The following is a 21,212-nucleotide window of genomic DNA, read 5'->3' as shown; positions in this document are numbered from 1 at the left end:
TGTTGCTATACGAATAGTAATTATGACGTCACGGACTCGGTTATTACTTGTCTCTCACCATTTTGAGAAGCCAAGTAATAATTAATAAACGCGGCTACTGCCTGCCCTACAAAACACGAAGCAGTGTCCAAGCAGTAGTTTTCATCAATCAAACAATTAAACGGAACGGTACGGCCGCGGACAGAGCAGAAAACAAAAAGTCAATAATAAAAATTATCAATTAAATACAAAATAAATCCGCAGTGAGTGTTCCTCTGGTTGCAAACAAGAATGTAACTTTTCGCGAACGGAATTAATGAAACGTTGGTTTAATCACCCGTTTACTACCTGCCCTACAAAACACGAAGAAAGATAGTGTCCAGGCACCAGTTAATAATATTCGCGACTGTGGCTTGCCCTACAAAACATGAAGAAAGATAGTATCCAAACGACAATTTTAAAATTAAATAAAACGGAACGGGACGGAACGCTATCAATAGCAACGGATTCGATAAAGATCTTAATACGCGAGCTTGGAAGCGGCCGGTCAACTGTCAACATGTGGTTCTTATCTAACCCAATTCACACTGTCAACGTCAAGACAAAATTAAACGTAAATATTGAAAATTTAACGGTATTAAAATATGGAAAAATTACTGGTACTTCGCTTGAAAGGTATGGTACGACCTTACTGCGACGAATGTGAATCCTTGGTGGACCTGGAACCTTTTTATACTCATCGCAGGAATTTGGATGCCGACGACTCACGAACATCCTCGGAACCAATCGTTGAATAAAAATGAAAAAATTGGGAAAACTTAATGAAAATAGAGTTTTTCCTCATGAAAATGGTACGGATTTATAGGCTATGACCTCATATGGTAAACAGACTTAGTTTCAGCTCTCAAAACCGGGTATTTCTAGGTGAAAACAGCGGGAAAAAAGCTGGCCACATGGGTACAAGAAAACCGGCTTTTCAGGAAAACCGCGAGAAACTGAATCATGATTTATATTATATTTTGCCACACCGGGCATGCCCCTTCATTTAACAGGGCTTCCCAAGGTAGGTAAACCTTGAAACTTGCAAAATAGAACATGTAAACAATGCAACAGCATGAAAAGAAAATTTCATGAAATTAACCGGAAAACTGGAAGCATAGTGATGAAAACCCTCTCAGTTTTAGGCGTTTGTGGTTCTTTATTATCCTAAGAATAACCAGGGCTGAAAACAATAAGGCCAGAGACTACAACATAGTCAACGGAGAACCAGGCATAACCTACAACAAATCAAACCTTTCCAGGATACTATCAGGCTAGAAACCTCTTTAAGTTAAGTTGTCTTATAAAAGACCAAATTGCAGGTGTCAAGGCCTTTTATGTCTTCATCATATGCTCCTAGTCATTTAAAAATTCACTTGGTAAAACGTTTCCCCAAGGTGGATCATAACGAACGTCGTTATGAGCCGACTAAAAGCCGGCAGAAATATGAAAAAGATTTCATTAGTTGTCATGAAATGGAACATATTTCTTTAGATTGTCCAAAGGCCGTAGTTGAATGATCCAATTGTAAAAGATTAGGCCATACGTCAAATATTTGCAAAAAGCGAAAAAGGCCAAACATTAAAAATAATATAATTAAAAGCAGCTTATCCATCGTTATTTTTTTGATTGCATAATAAACAAAAAGCCAATGTGGGCATACACAGGGTGTTTTTTATATATTGCAGCAAAATTCAGGAAGGTGTTCCTTGGACAAAAATTCGCAAAAAAGTTCCTATAAACATAGGTCCTAAACCTTTTAGATTTTGAGCTACAGGGTGATAAAGTTTTAACAAAAATATGATTTTTTTTCGATAACTTAAATACCCCTATAGATATTTGTCCAAAGATTGGTATGCAGGGTCTGTGTATCCAGAGCTATTTACCAACATACTTTTAACATTTTTATGTTCTCCAGTGGCGTGTGTGCGGGTTTTCCGCTGAATACTTTTATAAAGAAAAATGATACGCCACTGATTTTTCTTGTTTAAAAAAATAGTTTAAAATTCCCCATTTTATTTGCAATATTTTTATATTTTAAATTTTAAATCATAGTCACTGTCCGCCAGTTGGCAAGATTAATTTGTTAAAAAAATGGCTAACAATTACACAAATAATGAAATGTGCGTTATGCACTTCATTTATGGACTGGCTAACGGAAACGCACGAGAAGCCTTGCGTATTTATGCTGAACGTTACACGAATCGTATTATTCCTCATCACTCCATGTTTACGCGTTTACACCAACGTCTAAGTGAAACCGGCAGCTTTAAAAAACTCACCGCTGAAAACGGACATCTCCGAACAGTTACTCCTTAAATTGAGGAACAGGTGCTCAATGAATTCGAGGAAGATCCCACCACAAGCACTAGGAAAATTGCTCAGACGGTAACTTTACAGTTTGGAATATTCTTAAAAGAAACCTTTTATACTCGTATCATATTCAGCGGGTGCAGGCACTTTTGCCAGGCAATTTTCCGAAAAGAACGGCTTTGTGTCGTTGGTTGCAAAAACGCATAAGGCAAGATGCACCGTTTATAAGAAAAATACTTTTCACCGATGAGGCTAATTTCTCCAGGGACGCAATTATGAACCTCCACAATAAATGAGACCAGAAATCTCCACAGAAAATGAATTACCAGCGATGCTAGAAGATGTCCCTATTCAGCTGAGACAGCAAATGTTTTTTTTACATGACGGTGCTCCAGCCCATTTTAGTTTAGTGGCTCGGCAGTATTTGGATATTACGTATCCAAATCGTTGGATAGGTCGGGGAAGTATTCACCCTTGGCCCCCATGGTCTCCCGACTTAAATCCGCTGGATTTTTTTTTGTGGGGCCACTTTAAATCACTGGTTTATAGAAATCCAATTAATAATGTGGAGGAATTGCGTAATCGCATTATAACATCTTGTGACATAATTCGGCAGACACCAGGAATTTTTGAACGTGTCCGCCAATCAATGCGACGTCGATTAGATGCTTGTATTGATGTTGGAGGAGCACATTTTAAACAACTTTTGTAAAAATAATAATATTACTTAAATAAATAATAAAAAATTAAATATTTTTTTATCACTTAAAAACTTGTATTTTAAATTAAAGATTGTAGAAGCAAAAGTTTTAAATCCTCAATTATAATTTTATTAAATTGGGCTGGCTTTTGTACTAAATTAATTAATAAAAAATTTATTATTTATTATTAAAATTGCAATAAACTAAAAAAACGTGTAATTACTAGAATAAAGAAAGTCTAATCAAATCTGAGCAACATGTCTATGGTTTTTAATTTTTTGTGCGAAAACCGTGCATCTAACGGACGAAGTTCAATGTATCAAAAATGTTGCAAATAAAACGGGGAATTTAAAAATGTTTTTTGTACAAGAAAAACCAGTGGCGTGCCATTTTTCTTTATAAAAGTATTCAGTGGAAAACCCGCACACACGCCACTGGAGAACATAAAAATTTAAAAAGTATGTTGGTAAATGGCTCTGGATACACAGACCCTGCATACCAATCTTTGGACAAATATCTACAGGGGTATTTAAGTTATCGAAAAAAAAAATCATTTTTTTGTTAAAACTTTACAACCCTGTAGCTCAAAATCTAAAAGGTTAAGGACCTATGTTTATAAGAACTTTTTTGCGAATTTTTGTCCAAAGAACACGTTCCTGAATTTTGTCGCAATATATAAAAAACACCCTGTATTAATACTGGCTGTGAAGCGGTATTATTATTATTAAGAAACCATTGCCAAGAAAGCCGGCATAAATTTCAATCCAAGTACAGGAACAGTTTCTGGTTATCGAGGATTAAAAATCTCGATTATTGGCGAAAGTAGACCTTGTCGAAACAAACAGGGATTGTCTAACTATGCCAGATGCGGCTTAAACAATCCCCGTTATTATTGATCAAAATTTACTAAACCAGCAAAATTGTTTGCTGATTGCAACGGGCAATAACGTACTTCTTATTCCAAAAATAAAAGACATATCTGAAATTCTTAATATACTGTAAGAAAAATTCTAAGTAAGATTGCATAATTCCGCGAACTATAGCGGTTATTGAAGTCACATCTCGTAAACAACCTTTAGATGATGCTTTTCTACTGGAAGACGACCGTTTCCAGGAAATAAACATTACTTTGACGAGTGTATTATAAATGGTAAAGACGAATTTGTTACCTTGACAAATTTGTCGGAAAATGAATTCAAGATCAGTAAAAATAAAATTTGAATAGTGACATTTCTGTTTTATACTCTAAAATAAATAGGCAGAAAACGTCCTTGAATAATAAAGATATTTCTTCTAATAAAAATATATCTTCAGTATAGGTTAGCGTTTTGATGAATTTATTAAACATTTGATTGATAAATTTTCCAAAAGAATTGGAAAAATGGATATTTTAAAAATAAGTATAAATTTAATGTCCCGTTGTTTATGGATTTATCCTATAGAAACAACATAAGGTTGTTAGGGAGATAGTAGATGATTTATTGGAAAATAATATAATCCGTGAATCAAACTGTCTACCCTGTTTTGCTAGTCAAGAAGAAAAATGGCGAGCAGAAGATGGTTGTTGATTATCGAGCATTAAACGCAAAAATAATAAAATATAGATTGCCCCTTTCACGCGTAGATGCAATTTTAGAAAAACTTAAAAGTGCTTTATATTTTACTAGTTTAGATTTGGCCAGTAAATAGCATCAAATTGGGATGGCTCCCGATTCAATTCCAAAAACCGCCTTTGTTACACCTGACATGCATTATAAGTATGTGAATGAATGCCTTTTGATGTGGCAAATGGGCGTGCAGAATTTCAGAAAACCATTATAATTTTGTTAGGTAAACTGCGATGTAGCAAGGCTTTGGCTTATATGGACGTCGTCCTCCTACCATCTTCAACTTCTGACAAAGGAACTACTAACCTGGAAAACGTTTTAAGTATATCGTCCCTCCAATGCCAAAACCGCGAATGTGCAAATTTGTAGTTTTAAGAAAACCTCTATTTAATATTGGAATGAGCACTAAAAATACACCCTTTAGAGTGCTGATGTATAATTAGAATTGGTCACTGTTCGAGTTGTAAATTAAATTTATATTGATTTAATTTATTTTCTTTAAGAGAGCACACTCATTGTTTTGGCATTGAGGGGACGATATTAGCAAAACCTGGTCTTACACTAGGTCTAACAAAGTATTACTTTTTTATGTCCAAAATAGGCTCTTAGGCAATAAATTAGTGGTATTCAGTCAGGAAAAAGGAATACCGACGCTGTATCCAAAGTTCCTGAGCCATGGTAAGACAGTTTTTAGGTCTTTCCAGTTATTTAAAAAAATACATAAATGATTTTGCCATTATAGCAGAACCAATAATGGCCCTTACAAAAAAGAGCATAAAATTTTATTGGATGCACAATCAATAAAACGCCTTTAAGATCTTAAAGGACTAATTCATATCAAAACCCATTATACGACCCTGAGTTGTGTGAAATGTTACTAAAGTACAATGTGATGCCTCGAAGTGGGGTATTGGCGGGATACTTTTACAAAAACAAAGTAATAAAACGTTACATCCTTGCAGGTATTTTTTAAAACAAATAACTAAAGGGGAACAGCGGTGTCACTTCTATGAGTTGGCTGCCCTAAATTCATTAAAACAGCTAAGGGTTTATTTAGTTGGAATTCAAAGTTGTTATAGATTGTAACGCTATAAGGACGAGTAAAAGTAAGTCTAAGTAAACAGATTTAATTCCAAGAATTGGGAGGTGGTGACTCTAAATTCAGGAATTTACTTTCAATGTAGAGTACCATCCGGGGGCAAAAATGGCATACGTAGAGGCCTTTAGTCCAAACCCAATTTCGGAATCTCAATCAAGTGGTTCGATAATTGCAAACGCTGTAAATAATATCAATCACGAGGATTAAGTACTGACTGCACAGCTTCCTGATGAACGATGTAAACGTATTATAGACACTTTAAGCAAAGAACCTGAAGAGACTTGCATAAACGGTATTGTAGAATGAAATGGTTTATATAAAATCACAGAAAATGGAAATAAATGGGTAATTTTCAAAATGATACATAGGAAAATTCTAATGCACTTTCGCGATGGTGGAAGACATTTGGCATTAGACATAACATTATTAAGTATTTCTAAGACCAGGTGTCCAGGTATACGTAGATATGTAATATATGTATATCTTGCTGTTTAGACTATCTCTACAATAGAGAACCAGGTGGACGTCAGATAGTATTTTTACATCCAATTGAGAAAGTAGCAGAACCATTTGACACCATACATATTGATTATTTACGTCCTTTCTTTAAATCTCGCAGAAAAAATACGTATCTTATTGTTGTTGCGTCAAGCCTCGAGCTTTCACAAAATTTGTTTTTTTTTAAACCAGTACAATCAGCAAAAACTTCTCCATGAAATAATTTTTAACTTTGGTGTAACTAGAAGAATTATCAGTGACCGTGAACCGTGTTATACTGATAGTACTAAAGATTGGCAGATTATTATAAAAATCTTAATATAAAACACGTATTAAACGCTACTGCCACGCCATAAGCAAACGGGCCTGTAGAAAGATTTAACCGTACTATTTTAGCATCCTTATCAACTTCCACGACTGAAGAAAATTAATGGGACAGGACAGTGCAACAAGTACGTTGGGGTTTAAATAACAGTGTAAATTGTACAATAAAAAAACCCCCGACGAAGCACTTTTTGGATATGCACCACGCGGTGTTGTCAATGCGTTTTTAGGAAACGAAGTAGTCAAAACATCATATAACTCAAACGTAAAAAAAATAAGAGAGGCCGTTAAACAACTTATAGATAAGAGACAAAGCTTTGTTAAGCCTAGATATGACTTACGACGAACGAAAGAAAATTTATTTAAATCTAGTGACTGATGATTGTATTACTTAGAAATGTTCAACCAACTAATCAGCGTCAAAGTAAGAAGTTTTTGCCGAAATATGCAGGTCCGTATGTCATAACCAAAGTCTTGGACAAAGACAGATTTGTAATCGAGGTCCCTGCAGATTCTAGTAGATCATAAAAAAATATAAAGGGATCGTTCCCTTAGATAAGTTAAAGTAATACGAAATAAATATAAGCTCAGAACCTGACGAAGGTTCTAATAAAGCAGTGGATTAAAAGAAAATGGAAAACGTTGGGTATTTTTCAGTATTTTTTTTTGTGTAAATTAAATTAATTTTCAGTTGAATTTTAACATATTTAAATCAAAGTAAATATATATAATTGTTTAAATAGTTGTTTCGCAGTAAATACCAGAATTATATATAATAATAATAATAGACAGTTTATATTTCCTCATAAGATATTACAGATGCTCACTCATAGATATAAATAAGTTTACAATATAAGTACAAAGAAAAAAAATCCATCAGTGTGTATTAATTCAGCATGTAACTGTAAAGAGGAAATAAAGGTAATGTTTCAGCTACCCTCAGATGAAGGAGCAGTTAGGATTGAATATTATAAACTGTACGAATAGCATGCATACTCTACATCCATAACTAACCGAAAAGAAAAAAAATCTAAATTATCCTAGATTACTTATTATTTACTAGTAGGAGGCTTATTTACTAATATGAAATATATAAAAAAAATCTTAAATGCTGAAAAATAATCACCGCACATCCAATTCATGAAATTGTTAACGTAAAAATCATCTGTAGCTACATACACGTATTTAAATGTTATTTTATATATAACAGGCCTGTGTTAACGTGATTACAAACTATTTGATTTCAAACGGAACGATATCCGAACTTTACCTATAAATGAAATAGAACGAGTATTTTAATTCTATACTAAAAATAATGATATTCATTTCAAACCAACGTGGTCAAAAATTATAGATACTTATGGTAAAAAAACTAATTATCGTTTGTATCTTACAGATTTAATACACATTTTTTTTTTTAAGTTTTGAAATACCCTAGGAAGTGGATTGAGTATTCTGCTGGAACAATAGTTTTTGTCCCCTGAGCTACGGATAGGCTTTAGATAACTCTGTCCAATATTGAGGGAATACTGCAGTTTTAAGGGAGAAATTGAAGATAGGATACAAGGGTCTGGAGAGATTAAAGCTAATTTTTTTAGGATTAAAGTAGCCTGGTCTAGTCCAAAAGCCTTGTTAACCTTGGATATATACAGATCGTGTTTTCGTTCGTTACTTATAGGAAACCGCATAGAGGCGAAATTTTGCAACATCGCGCATGTACGAGTGCCTGCAACAGAGCACCGCCCCGGCCGGCCCGAGGACGGGGTTAGTAAACATCTGACTTTCGTGGGAGCTGCGATGTTTGGCGATAAAATGTCCCAAAATATTACGCGAAAATCCAGGCATTTTTAAAATATGTATTCTAATGCGGGTTTTACAGACATGACAATGTGTAAAACCCGCATAGAATTGTAACCTTAAAATGTTTAATGTGCCGTGTTTTGCATAATGAAAATTAAAGCGTTAATCTAATAAAAAATAAAATATCAACTCTGATAAAAATATAATAAAAAATCAGAACAAAAACTCTAATAAACAAACTTAACAACATATCATTTTTTAAATAAAAGGCTCAAATAAACCGCCTTCTTTCGCTAAACAAAAACTTAACCTATCGTAAAAGTTATTTCGCACCTCCAAAAGAGTTTCAGGTAAAATGGAAATGGCACCTTCGACAATTTTATTCCGCAACTCCTCTAAATTTGTTGTCCTACTAAATTCATGCTTGTAAATGGTCTGCTTAAGGAAACCCCACAGACAAAAGTCATTAGGAGGCAAATCTGGAGATCTAGGAGGCCATTTAATATCGGCAGACCTACTAATAAGGCGGTTAGGAAAAGTATTTGTTAAAAATTCTTTTACCCTAGCCGCGTTATGAGCAGGACAGCCATCTTGCTGAAAATAAACCGATCCCAGGTCTACATCAGGTAGGATTTGAACGGCAGAAAGAACTTGGTTTTGCAGAAACTCAAGGTACTTTTAGGCGTTTAACCCTGGTATGCTATTGTACGTAATATTTACGTCCGAACAGTACTGTTTAGCGTATCACTTCAATTTTATTACCTTCTCCTACCTTAGCGCTCAGTAGTGCTTTGAGCGGTCTAACAGGAGTATGACACGCCTGAACTAGTTTGATCTGAGTATTTACAGTATTGGTGGAAGCCGAATTTCTAAAAGCCGACACGTATTTTTTACGTAGCAATAGTATTAACCGTATTTTATTTAGGACGTAATTTTGACGTGGTAATAGTGATAAGCAGTATTATTAGATTACCAAAAAATATCTCGAAAAAGTTTAACAGATAAACAACCTGGAAGAGCTGTTGTACCGGAGTAGTGACTCTGGCGATAGCGTAGCCGATCCTAATTTTGCTCCTGATAAGAACGACATTGAGAAAACGTTTAAGAATTACTTGAAAAACACCTTTTGTTAGCCAGGTACTTTTCAAATTTCTAAAAGACGTCAAAACTCTAATATTGTTCAAGCTAGGTTGTCTACCCCGAGTACTTCGGTAAGTTTGTTTTTTGCTTTTTAATATATATATACACATATATTGTAATGCCTATTTTAGGATAACCTAGAAACGCCTAATGAAGTTACTCTAGACTGCATAGTTGTTCCACAGGTTAAAAATTTACTAGGCAAAAATGGTTGTATGTGGAAAACTTAACCTAAAAAGAGAGGAAAAATACCATCCATAAATATTGTTCATGTGAGACCATATCCAACACAAGAGGCTAAGGAATTGCTACAACCAGTTACACACTTTCAGTGATTTTTCCCTGATACACTTTTAAATAAAGTCTTATTTTACACAAATCAGGAAGTTATAAGACAAAATAAAAATTATAAAGTGGCATCAAAAACTGTATCTGAAACAAATCTGGCGGAACCTAAATCGCTTTTGGGTCCATACATAATTGCTGCTGCTTTAAAAGACAACCACTTATTAACAAAAATTTGCTTTGATAAAACTTTTTCAAGCAAGGGACGCTTTGAATTTCTGACTGCGTAAAAGAAGTTACAAACCGGGCACGTACAATTAGTAGGGTTTAGAGGAAAATGTCCTTTCAGGATGTATATTTCAAATAAACTGTCAAAGCATGGTCTAAAAATTGTAATGCTTTGTGATGAGGCGACCAAATATTTAATCAACATCTCACCATATCTGGGTAAATCAACAAATACATATGGTAAACCATTAGTTGATTTTTTTTGTGGAGCAGCTTACGAAGCCTATTCATGGAACCACAGAAACGTACCATGGATAATTGGTTTACGTCTGTGCCATTAGTAGATCAGTTTGTAGCAAAACCATTTAGTCTTACGGTAGTGGGCACCATTCGGAAGAATAAAGCCCATCTGCCACTACAAATAATAAAGATAATAAAAAAGAACGACAAGTTGGAATTACAATTTTTGTATATAGTCACAAAAGTAGTTTCATATAAAGCAAAGCAAAATAAAACAGTAAATCTTATTTCCAGAATGCACACTACTATTGGAAAAATTAAACCTGATTCAAAAAAGCCATATATTATAGAAACTAACAACTCAACTAAAGGGTCAGTTGATACCTTTGATTAAATATGCCAAAATAGATGCGCTAACCGTAAAACTAGACGATGACCTTTGAGTTTTTGTTTTTATAACATGATTAACATGGCATGTATTAACTCGTATGTAATATATTTTCAGAATATTATTTGGCAAGGGGGAAAAACCATTATGTAGACAAACTTATATATGACTGAACTTCATAAGTCACAACAAATATTTCGGTTGCAAAGTACACCCAACATTAATCGAAGCTTAAAGAGAACAGTTGAAAAAGTTTTGGAACAAGAAAAATATATAGAACCTATTGCAGAGGATAACCAAAGAGAAAAAATTGTTAAACTTGTCCTTTAGCTAAAAGACGTATGACAGTTACCTACTGTCCCAAATGCAAAAAACCGATTTGTGAAGAGCTTCAAATTAAAATATGTCAGTAATATTTTTAGTTTTTTCTACCTTGTTTATCCACGTTTATAAATTTTATGTTCAATATATATCTATGAAAACAGTATTTTTTCAAGTCTTTTATTTTCTTCTAATCCTTTTAAGAGTTTAATGTTTCAAGTATTTTAATATATACGTAAATTTTACGTAGCAATAGTATTAGCAGCCCATGAATTAGCGATAGTACTCCAGGGTTAAAGTGCCATCAATAAAAAATGGCCCCATAACATTGTCGCCCAAAATAGGACCTGCCCAAACATTCAATTTCTGAGGATACTGGGTACAAAACTGAAAACTTCTGTGCTCGTTTTCCTGAGACTAATAACGAACAATGGAAGGATTGTGTTTGCCATGTAATGGAAAAGAAAATTCATCAGAAAACAAAATATTTTTAAAAAAATATTCGTTTTCATTTGCCATTTCCATCATGGTTTCACAAAATTCCATTCTTCGCCACTGGTCATCAGGAAATATTTCCTGAGTTTTTGAATACTTGAAATATTTGTACCCATATTTTTTCCAGATATGAGCAACAGTTTTATTGTTCATTCCCAGTTCCTTCTAGTGGACACTTCTAGTGGACCGTGTCGAATCAAGTTCTAGGGTACTGCAAACCATTTCTTCCCGCCGTTCTATATCCTGGACCACTTCAACAGATGGTTTTTGACGTTCCGTGTGGCATTTTTTACAATCTTGAAGGCAAAAAGATGTCTCAAAATTTGTAACCACATTTAAAACCATTTTTGCACAAGGAATCGGTCTATTCTTAAATATCACTAAAAACAAATCTCTACATTGTACTGCCAAATTGCCTCCATAAAACCATTTAATTAGTTGAACTCTTTCGGAAGGGGTATAAACAGCCATAGTGAAAAAAAAAACACGAAAATAACGCTCAAAAATTATTAATGCAACGTGCAGTAACACAGCAAAGTGAGGTCTGCTGACTCCCGGTTCAAAAAATAAAAACGAAAAATTCCACCACCGGCAAGCCGCAACCAAGCGGTGTTGCCATTATTTTGAGTAATACGTAGCTCACGATAACACGATCTGTATAGAGAGTTTAGTAAATATATTTGATACTTTTATGTTAAGCGCAGGTATATTAGTATTAGATGTGGATAATTAGTGGGGATGTTAACACTATTCTGTGAGTATACTTTAGAAAAATAATTAGCAAACACATAGGCAATCTCCTCTCGAGTACAACTTGTCTTCCTATCTAATTTCAGATAAAGTTAAAATGCAGCAGATATTTTCATGAATTGCTCTTTCACAGCCGTCGCAGTTAATAAGAATTATTAAATTAACTTGATCTACTTAACATTTCAGGCACTGCATAGCAATTTTAGGTTAAGTTAGGTTAGGTTAACTAAAGAACAGTTTCAACCAACAAACCAATAGGCAATAAATAATACTATACCTATACTATACTTTTACTCCTTCGATACTTTTAGAATCTTTAAAAAAACCTTTGAAAATGGAAAAATCTAAAATCCAAAAACTTATAAAAATGTTTTTACAATTTTCAGATGGATTTTACTACATCTCAGCAGGTTCCAAATATTTATGAAACGAAAATAATATTTATGAAAGTAAAAAGACGCCAAAAAGGTACTTAAAGTGTTAGAAAAGAAAGAAAAAGGTGCAGAATTAGTGGTTTATAACTTTCAAATTATAAAAGTGTTATTGTGCCGCTAAAAAATCCGCCTGAACTTGAGTTAAGCAATTCTAACCTTAAAACAAGCTCCAAAATATGACTTCACTTTTTTGTTACTGGTAACATGTTCTTGTAAATATGCCTGCAAATCTTTAACATTCGAGCAAAGAAACGCACTGTTTCGTCAATATTACACCGCTGCGATAATTCTGCAGTTTAGCGGCTTTTGTCAAATACCATTGTATACCTTGTATGCCATTAGTTTTGTCAACAAATAGGTGACAACTGAGTTGAGGTTAGGTGTGGTGTTGCCAGTTTTGTCATTCTGCAGCCGAAGCCTTGTCTCCAGTCTGGCTTTCTCTAAAGTGGAGAATTCACTCTGTATTTTTTTAGTCATTCATTATCATAAAAATGATGAATGAAACTAGTGTATAATCATAACATTATACACTAGTTTCATTACATATCACTTAAAATGTCAATTACATGTAATAAACACAAATTTGTTTGAATTGAAAATTTATTTTTAGGAGTACATCATTTTTGAAATTTCTTTTTTTTAAGTTCAAATTGTTGTTTCTATTGTTTTCTATCAAAATTCACATATTCGCGGCAAATTATATCGTATCATTCCGCCACTTTTAATTTTTTTTGGGTAAAATTAAGCCATTTAAAAAAAATTGTAAAAATACGCAAAATTTGATGAGCGGTGCTTGAGCAATTTAAAGTTCGCACAACGGGGTCGAATGAATCTTTGCGCGTGGTCTGTGTGCAGCGCCTTATGTTCCCCTTGCGGTGATAGAGAAACGGAACAAACCAAAACACTGCACACATACTTCCAGAGTCGACAACCCATTTGACAGATAGCGAGTGTCATTTAATTTATGCAAAAAAACAGCAAAAAATTAAAATAAATCAGTTTACCTCTATGTGTGAGTACTTCACATTGTTTATAAAGAAACTATTTGCAAAATACACCTTCCGCCAATTTATTAATTTTTTCCAGATAAAATTAAGCTATTTAAAAAAGAAAACCGGTGAAAATACCCCAAATTTGACAAAAGCCGCTAAGCTGCGGAATCATATTATTTTTAATTCGGACCCAAATCTAAAAATTACCAAAATAATAATACATTATGGGTGTCTTCAGTATGTTTGTTGCACGAAAATAACAGATTTAGTTACAAGAAAAGGTAAAAACAGTTTTTGTGAATTTATTTTACGCATAATACCTAACATTTCACGTGACTAAAAAAATACAGAGTGAATTCTTCACTTTAGAGAAGGCACTCACGAGGCAGCCACACTGGGGACAAGGCTGAAGCTGCAGAGTGACAAAACGCAGTAGACGACAGAACTGGCAACACCACACCTAACCTCACCTTAGTTGTAACCTATTTGTTGTCAAAACTAATCGAATACAGGGTTATTCTAATGACGTTATTCTATTCATGTCCCATAGTGAGTGATTTAGTGCGTGATAACACCCTCTTCGTGATATAATTTGGCTTTTCGCCACTCTTAGTGAAAAATATATATCCAAATCCACCCATTTTGCAAAAAACCCGACCATTTTTCAATAGTTTTAACAAAAGCCGCTAAACTGCAGAATTACCGAAGCTGCTAATTTCGATAAGCAAGGTACTTTTTTTTGGGACTGATTCAAGCTATAAACGTAGGTCGCAGGAGACACGGCACGTATAATATGACAGAACAAAGTCGTCGCCAAAGTACGATTACTTATACTGTTTCTAATGGAAGTGGACAACATGTTCAGGTTTGTCGAAAACCTTTTTCTGACATATTTGCACTGAGTCATAAAGGAGTGCAAGTACTTGTCGAAAAAAAGAAAATGGGACATACTACGTACACAGATCAACGTGGTAAGGGAAAGAAAATTAGAAAGTATTTGCTAGAATTTCGTCAGCATGTCAGGGATCATATTCAGAGCTTTCCTCGCGAGGAAAATCACTACAGCCAGAATAAGTCAATCAAAAAAGTCCAGATTTAAATCTAATTCGTATGTTTTTGGTGTACAATGCAAAATATCCACAATCAACCGTTACTTATAAGTATTACTCAATAGTATTTAAAAAGGATTTTCCAAATCTTAGATTCGGAAGGCCTAGGTCAGATAGATGTTCGAAGTGTGATCTTTATCAAAATAAGATTAAATCAATTTCATTGTCCGATCCAGAAAGAAAACAAGTTACGCAAAAACTGGAATTGCATCATCGTAAAGCGGAAAATGCAAGAGTCACAATGAACACCAACATTGCTAAATCACAAACAATAGAAAGTGATGAAAATACTATTTCGATTGATTTAGAACAAGTGCTTTTTATTCCGACACTAACACATTCTGACATGTTTTACAGTCGGCAGTTGTCCTGTTTTAACCTCGGAATTCATTTGTCAGATACAGATCATGCATTTATGTGCCTCTGGGATGGGTCACTTACTGGGAAAGGTAAAAATGAAATAGCGTCTGGTCTGCTAAAAGTAATTTTGCACTCAAATTTTCCTAAAAGAAAAATTTTGGTCATGTGGAGTGACAATTGCATAGGACAAAACAAGAACAAGATTATTTTAATATTGATGATTTACCTAGTTTCTAAGGGTATCTACGAAAAGGTTGAGGAAAAATTTCTGAAAAAGTGGTTATTCATATCTCACTTGTGATATGAGATTTTGCACAAATAGAAAAGAAAAAACGCGTTGTAAAAAACTACACTCTCGCAAAAATAGAAAAGATGATAAGAGAGGCAAGCCACCAAAGACCTTTTAATGTAGTACGTATCGAAAAAAACTGATTTTAAAGATTTTCAGAGCATGACAGGCGAATATCTAAATACGACCAAACTACAAATTCCACAAATAGCCTGGATTAAAATTGAACAGGGACAAGAAAAGTTTGGTTAAAACCAAAAAGACCTTCTCTCAGCTCGAGGAATGGACCACTTGTAATGTTCTAAAGAAGGGAAAAAGGTCGACTGAAATTCCGGTAGCATTGGTTCCAGACCTCGACTGCAGAAACCGTATTTCAGCCGAGAAGCTGAAAAACTTAAAAGATATGATGGACTATATTCCTGTTAAATATATTCAGTTTTGTGATAATATCATAGAAAAAACACAATCTAATTAAAAGGCTCCTTTGGACATAGATCCTTTTGACAGTTTATTATAGTTGGCACTTGAACCTTCTAGTGGATTTTGTGTTATGATTAGTTTTTCTCAATGATTGTTTTCGTTTTGTGTATAACAATATAACACGTTTATTGATTCTTGTTTAATTTACCTAATAAAAATATGTCAATACAAATTCAAAGTTTTTTTCATTTTTTTGGCACTTAGACCCTTTTGAATTTCCATTCTTCAATTATGAAAATAAATAATTTTCCCATAAAAATTTTAAAGTTGACTAGTTTCGAGCACCACTTGTAGGTGAAGTTTTCCCAGAAAAACAAAATGTTTTATATTTTGATAAGACCCCTATTATAAGACATTGCTAGAAATCTAACAAAAAAACATTCAAAACTCTTCAAAAAAGGTAATTTTTAGATAAAAATCGACTTGTCTTAAATTTTAACGGTTATATCTCGGAAAAGGTCAGCTCTACGGCTTTTTCAATAAAACTTAACAATTTAGGAGATATCAGATATTTAAGAGTCGTTAAAAAAGTTATTAAAAAGCTAATATATTTCGCAGGGCAAATGTTTTAAAGATAATTTTAATAAATCGGAATTTTTAGGCAAAAAAAAACATATTTTTGCTTACATTTTTAAAGATTTTTTATTTCTAAAAATATCAGTCGTCTGACTTTCCCAATAATAAGAAAGAACTAAGGAGGTATTCTAGAAACATCGAAGAATTGATTTAAAAATAAATAGTTTTTCTGAAAAAATATTCGAAACTTAACTTACTATTTACTACCTATAGGTTCAACTTTTCTTAAAAATCGAACAATCTTAGTTTCTAATGAAACCTTTCCAGGACATTGCTGGGAACACAAAAAATATTAAAAAAAAATCGAAAGACTAATAATAAAATTGAAATTTTCAGGTAAAAATAATTTTTTTTCTAACTTTGAATATCATTCGATCGATCATAAGACTAATAAATATTGATCTAATGAATTTTTTCAGTACGCCGAGCAAATCACTTAAGAGGTCTTCAATCTGTTCTACAACAATTAATTTAAAGCTTAACACTAAAATTTTCTAATACTTATGTTTGTATTTCTTAAAAAATCAAAAATTTCCTATTTATAGGTAAGCCGCAGAATATTAACCAAACAAAAACTAATTTAAACCAGCCGAAACAAACTTAAACAAACTTTACAGTAGTTCATTTCCAGATTTCCCGATATCTTTACTCTAGTTCCTCTAGAAACGTGCTCTTATCTTAAATGAATCCTGTTTGTCCTTAGCCCCCTCATGCCTCCAGATCCACCCTTGGATATTTCAATCTTTATTGTTAAGACGACGTCGAAATTGATCGCAACCCTAAGCCCTAGCATTCAGAAAAGACGTCCCTCATAGGTACTACAAATGTTTATTGGAAATATGCACAGGGATTTTATGATGTTTATTTGCAAATTGAACTTTCGACACAGAAATCTAAATATTATTTCTATAGGGAAGATTCGGAGAATTTCACTTTATTTACTTTACTAGCGCTCGCTTGTATACATTGAAGATAAAATATTTTTAAATTTATTTTTATGGAAATGCAGATCAGTATTTTTAAAGTAATTGGTAATTTGGTGGCTTTAATGCACAAAGTATCAATGGAAAATAACTCTTAGAAAAGACGATTTGAGTGGTAATAAACCGGTCAATTAATTATATAAAAAGGTTATATGGTTACTAGTTTAAATAATTGCTTCGGGTGGCTGGATTTATTGAGTAGTTTATAAAAATAGCATAATTTAGTTGGATGTTACTAGTACTTACATAAAACATTGATGGTGATATGCTTAGTATCAGGCTCACCAACCCCATTATCAGCTGAGCATTGGTACTGTCCGGCAGAGTGTCTGTCCGCATGCTGTATCACCATTGTCAACCCCTCGACACTTTTATCACCACTTGGCATATTATTATTTTTCCTTGTCCAAGAAACCTTTGGTACTGGATTACCCGAAGCTCTACACTCCATTTTCACCATTTGCCCTTGTGATACTTCCACAGTTCCAACGTGTGATACAAAGTGTATACGAGCTGGAACTGTAAACAATTTTTTTTTCAAGGCATGGTATAAAAAATGTGAAAAAAAAAGAAAGTGACTTCCGTACCTAAAACTTCAAGGGTATGTACAATTTCCTTAGGCTCAATAGTACCGAGTTGACAAATATAATCACCAGCATCTTGGGGTTTAACATCTCTAAGCTCTAAACTGTAGCCACCCCCAGACAGTTCGGGTACTCCACCGATAATCGGAGCTGCAAAAGAAAACGAAAAGAAAGTCCGAAAATAGATAAATGGTATTAACAAAGAATTGACTTCGAAGAAAAAGTCGTGACCGAGTTTAATTAAGCCCGATTACACGGTTTAACCGTAGTCAATTAATCTCACCTGGCGATTCGATTGTCGGCGAAGGTAAAACTCGGAGTCTCGGATCCGGAGAAACTTTGACTGGGCCGGCGGTCAAAACTGCAATACCTCGTTTCCACGCCAACACGTAGCTGCCTGGAAAATACGATAAAGTTTTGTTAATTATTTTGCGAATTGCACACGGTAATGTAACGGCTAGCTCAAGAGATTAAAAAAAATAATTAATTGGTTTAATAACGGTAAATTATTGAAGTTTTCAGAATTTTCTGGATAATATGCATAACTTAAGTCGATGTGGTTGAAATTTAATCATTAGATTTTATGGCTTGCTTAATTCTTTTTGTTTGCTATAGGTCAAAAAAATTATAATTAGGATGATAGATCTCTATACTTACAGCATATATTAAGAGAAACATTCTATCAATATGAAAGGACAGCATATAAACTTACATACGTATATGGTAGATCGTCTTCGATAATAATAATAATTATAAAACTATAATAAGTTTACGGATCTATAGGATTTTCGTGATCTACAGTTTTCTATTTTTTATAAACATTTACCATGGGAGATAAATTTGGACAATAGCTGTGAGATCTGCCGTCGTGAATAATAAGATTTGCTATTTGAAAGACGATTCAAATAATAAATCTTATTATTTTTTTATAAAAAAAGAACAAGCTAGAATATATTATAAATTAATTCTATAATAAATAAATGGGAGTGTTCTCGAAAAATCCAGCTCAGACATGTCAATAGGTATTTTTACTTCCTTATATTTTTTAATAATAAAATACAGGGTCTGTCATAATATATCAGTGGCCAATATCAACTTTCTTATTTTATATGCGACACCCTGGATAATGCTCAATTTTTGTTTGGTTTAAAATATTTTCGACATATTTCATGTACAATATCCTATACCAATTTTCAATAGTTGCGGAGGTATTAAGATTTCCGATTTATTGCAAAAATTTATTTTAACACAAACAATACATTTTCCATTTTAATTTTGATGATACAAAGGTAAATCTGAACCATTTCAATATTCGTTCTTACTAATATGAGATTTCAAAAAATAAATAAAATTCTGTTCTTCACTTTAGTTTAAGATGTTTGGCCGTGGAAATTATTTCTTTTTCAGCAATAGTTATCAGTGTCATAGTCGTTTGACTTTCGTTAACTACTTATCAGAAGAATGGTTTATTTAATAAAAATGCACAAAATAAAAATGCTACAGATGATTGCGTATGAATATAACTCACGGACACAAATGTAAGTTGCTCGCTTATTCTATAAAAAAATTTTCAATTATCAAATTCTCTATCCCAAGGGAAGGGCAGAAAAATAAAAAAGCAGTTTTACGAAATTCGAATGCAGTAAGTGATCTCAAATTGAATATTATGTTCCACACACTTCTGTTCGAAAAGCAGCACTAATATTCAATGTTGTCCATTCATCGATTATTCAAATATTGAAAAAAAATTAAATGCAAAAAATTATAGCGAAGTTAGATAATGATGAGGCCCAATCAAAGCATGTATTTTTGTCTGATGAGTGCATCTTGACACTTCATTGTCATGCTAATAAAGAAAATTATCACAGTGGATAAGCAAACAATATACCCCACACCCTCAACAAGTTTAACTAATATCATACAATCGTTACATGAAATTGAAGATCATGCAGAGCGGGCGAACAATCTAATGGTTTACGGTGTTCCTGAGCCTGAAAGTAGCAGTATGCAAGAAAAAATTAATAATGACAATGTTGTACTCGACCCCATCTTTGGTAAAGAATGCTATGAAAAGGCGGAATAGACTTGATGGTAACATAAGAATAGGCTATGATAAAACAAAGCTTCAGCAAGAACAGTTCAAAGCTGTTCTATCTGAACTACGTGGCAGAGAACAAGAAGGAGAGACTGACTTAATTATTAAATTCATAAATGGTTCTCCATCAATTACCAAAAAGCCACTACCAAAAAACCGACCACATTAACCTCCATATCTATTTATTTTCAGAACCTGGGTGGCATTGGTACTAAACTTGATCAACTTCGTGGTCCAATATTGCAATGTGAATATGATGTCATTATTTTGATTGGGACTTGGCTAAATGAACATTACTCAGACAATGAATTAGCTAGTTCTGAATATCAGATTTTTAGGCTAGATCGCAATTCCTTAACTAGTACTAAACAACGTGGTAGTGGAGTATTAATGTTAGTACGCAATAAATTTAAAGCCAAACAACTCAAGACTGATATCTTAAATGTGGAGCACATTTTTGTTCAAGTGGATTATGGTGAGCTATCTAATATTTTGGGTTGTGTTTACATTCCTGCTAATTCTTCAGAAGAAGTCTACCGTGCCCATTGCTCAGCAGTTGAAAATATTAAGGACAATTTTCCCAATATACCTGTATTTCTATTTGGAGATTACAATTTACCCTCAGCCACTTGGAATTACTCAATTGAAGAGGGTCTGTTAGTTGAGTGCGCACTGATCTATCCAGCCAGGGTAGTTTGTAAATCATTTTCTTATTTGAATATGTGACAATCTAACATTATTCCAAACAATCATGGTGTATTTCTGAATCTGATTTTTAGCAATATCGACGAGTGCTATAAAATAACTGTTTAACAAGCTTTAGACAATCTTCTTCCAAACAACTTTTGCCACTTAGCAACAGTTTGCGATATTAGGGTTAGAGATAGGATTGAAAGGTTGGATTATAGTACAACTTATTTTCATTTTAAAAATGCTGATTTTGTAAGTTTGAATGATTATTTTTCTTTAGTGAACTGGATTAGTATTTTTGATGATTCAAACATCGATAATTCAGTGAATAACTTTTCTGAAGTCGTTTTATATGCAATCTCACTCTATGTACCAACAAAAATATATAAACCTTCCAGGTTTCCTCGTTGGTT

The 21,212-nt window shown here is 33.4% G+C and overlaps 1 protein-coding gene across 1 annotated transcript in view; it reads right to left on the bottom strand.

Annotated features, from left to right (window-relative positions):
- The window catches only part of LOC126733456 (opioid-binding protein/cell adhesion molecule-like), a 562,254-nt gene that overhangs the window by 70,502 nt on the left and 470,540 nt on the right, over positions 1–21,212 (bottom strand). Inside the window, exons 3-5 of the mRNA XM_050436774.1 lie at positions 18,298–18,411; positions 18,018–18,164; positions 17,677–17,949 (exon numbers count right to left, since the gene is read on the bottom strand). Coding sequence (XP_050292731.1) covers positions 17,677–17,949; positions 18,018–18,164; positions 18,298–18,411 — 534 coding nt within the window. The remainder of the gene's footprint in view (positions 1–17,676; positions 17,950–18,017; positions 18,165–18,297; positions 18,412–21,212) is intronic.

Source organism: Anthonomus grandis, chromosome 1 (genome assembly GCF_022605725.1).
Source record: "Anthonomus grandis grandis chromosome 1, icAntGran1.3, whole genome shotgun sequence".
Lineage (NCBI taxonomy): Eukaryota > Metazoa > Arthropoda > Insecta > Coleoptera > Curculionidae > Anthonomus > Anthonomus grandis.
This window is presented reverse-complemented; position numbering and strand designations above follow the sequence as displayed.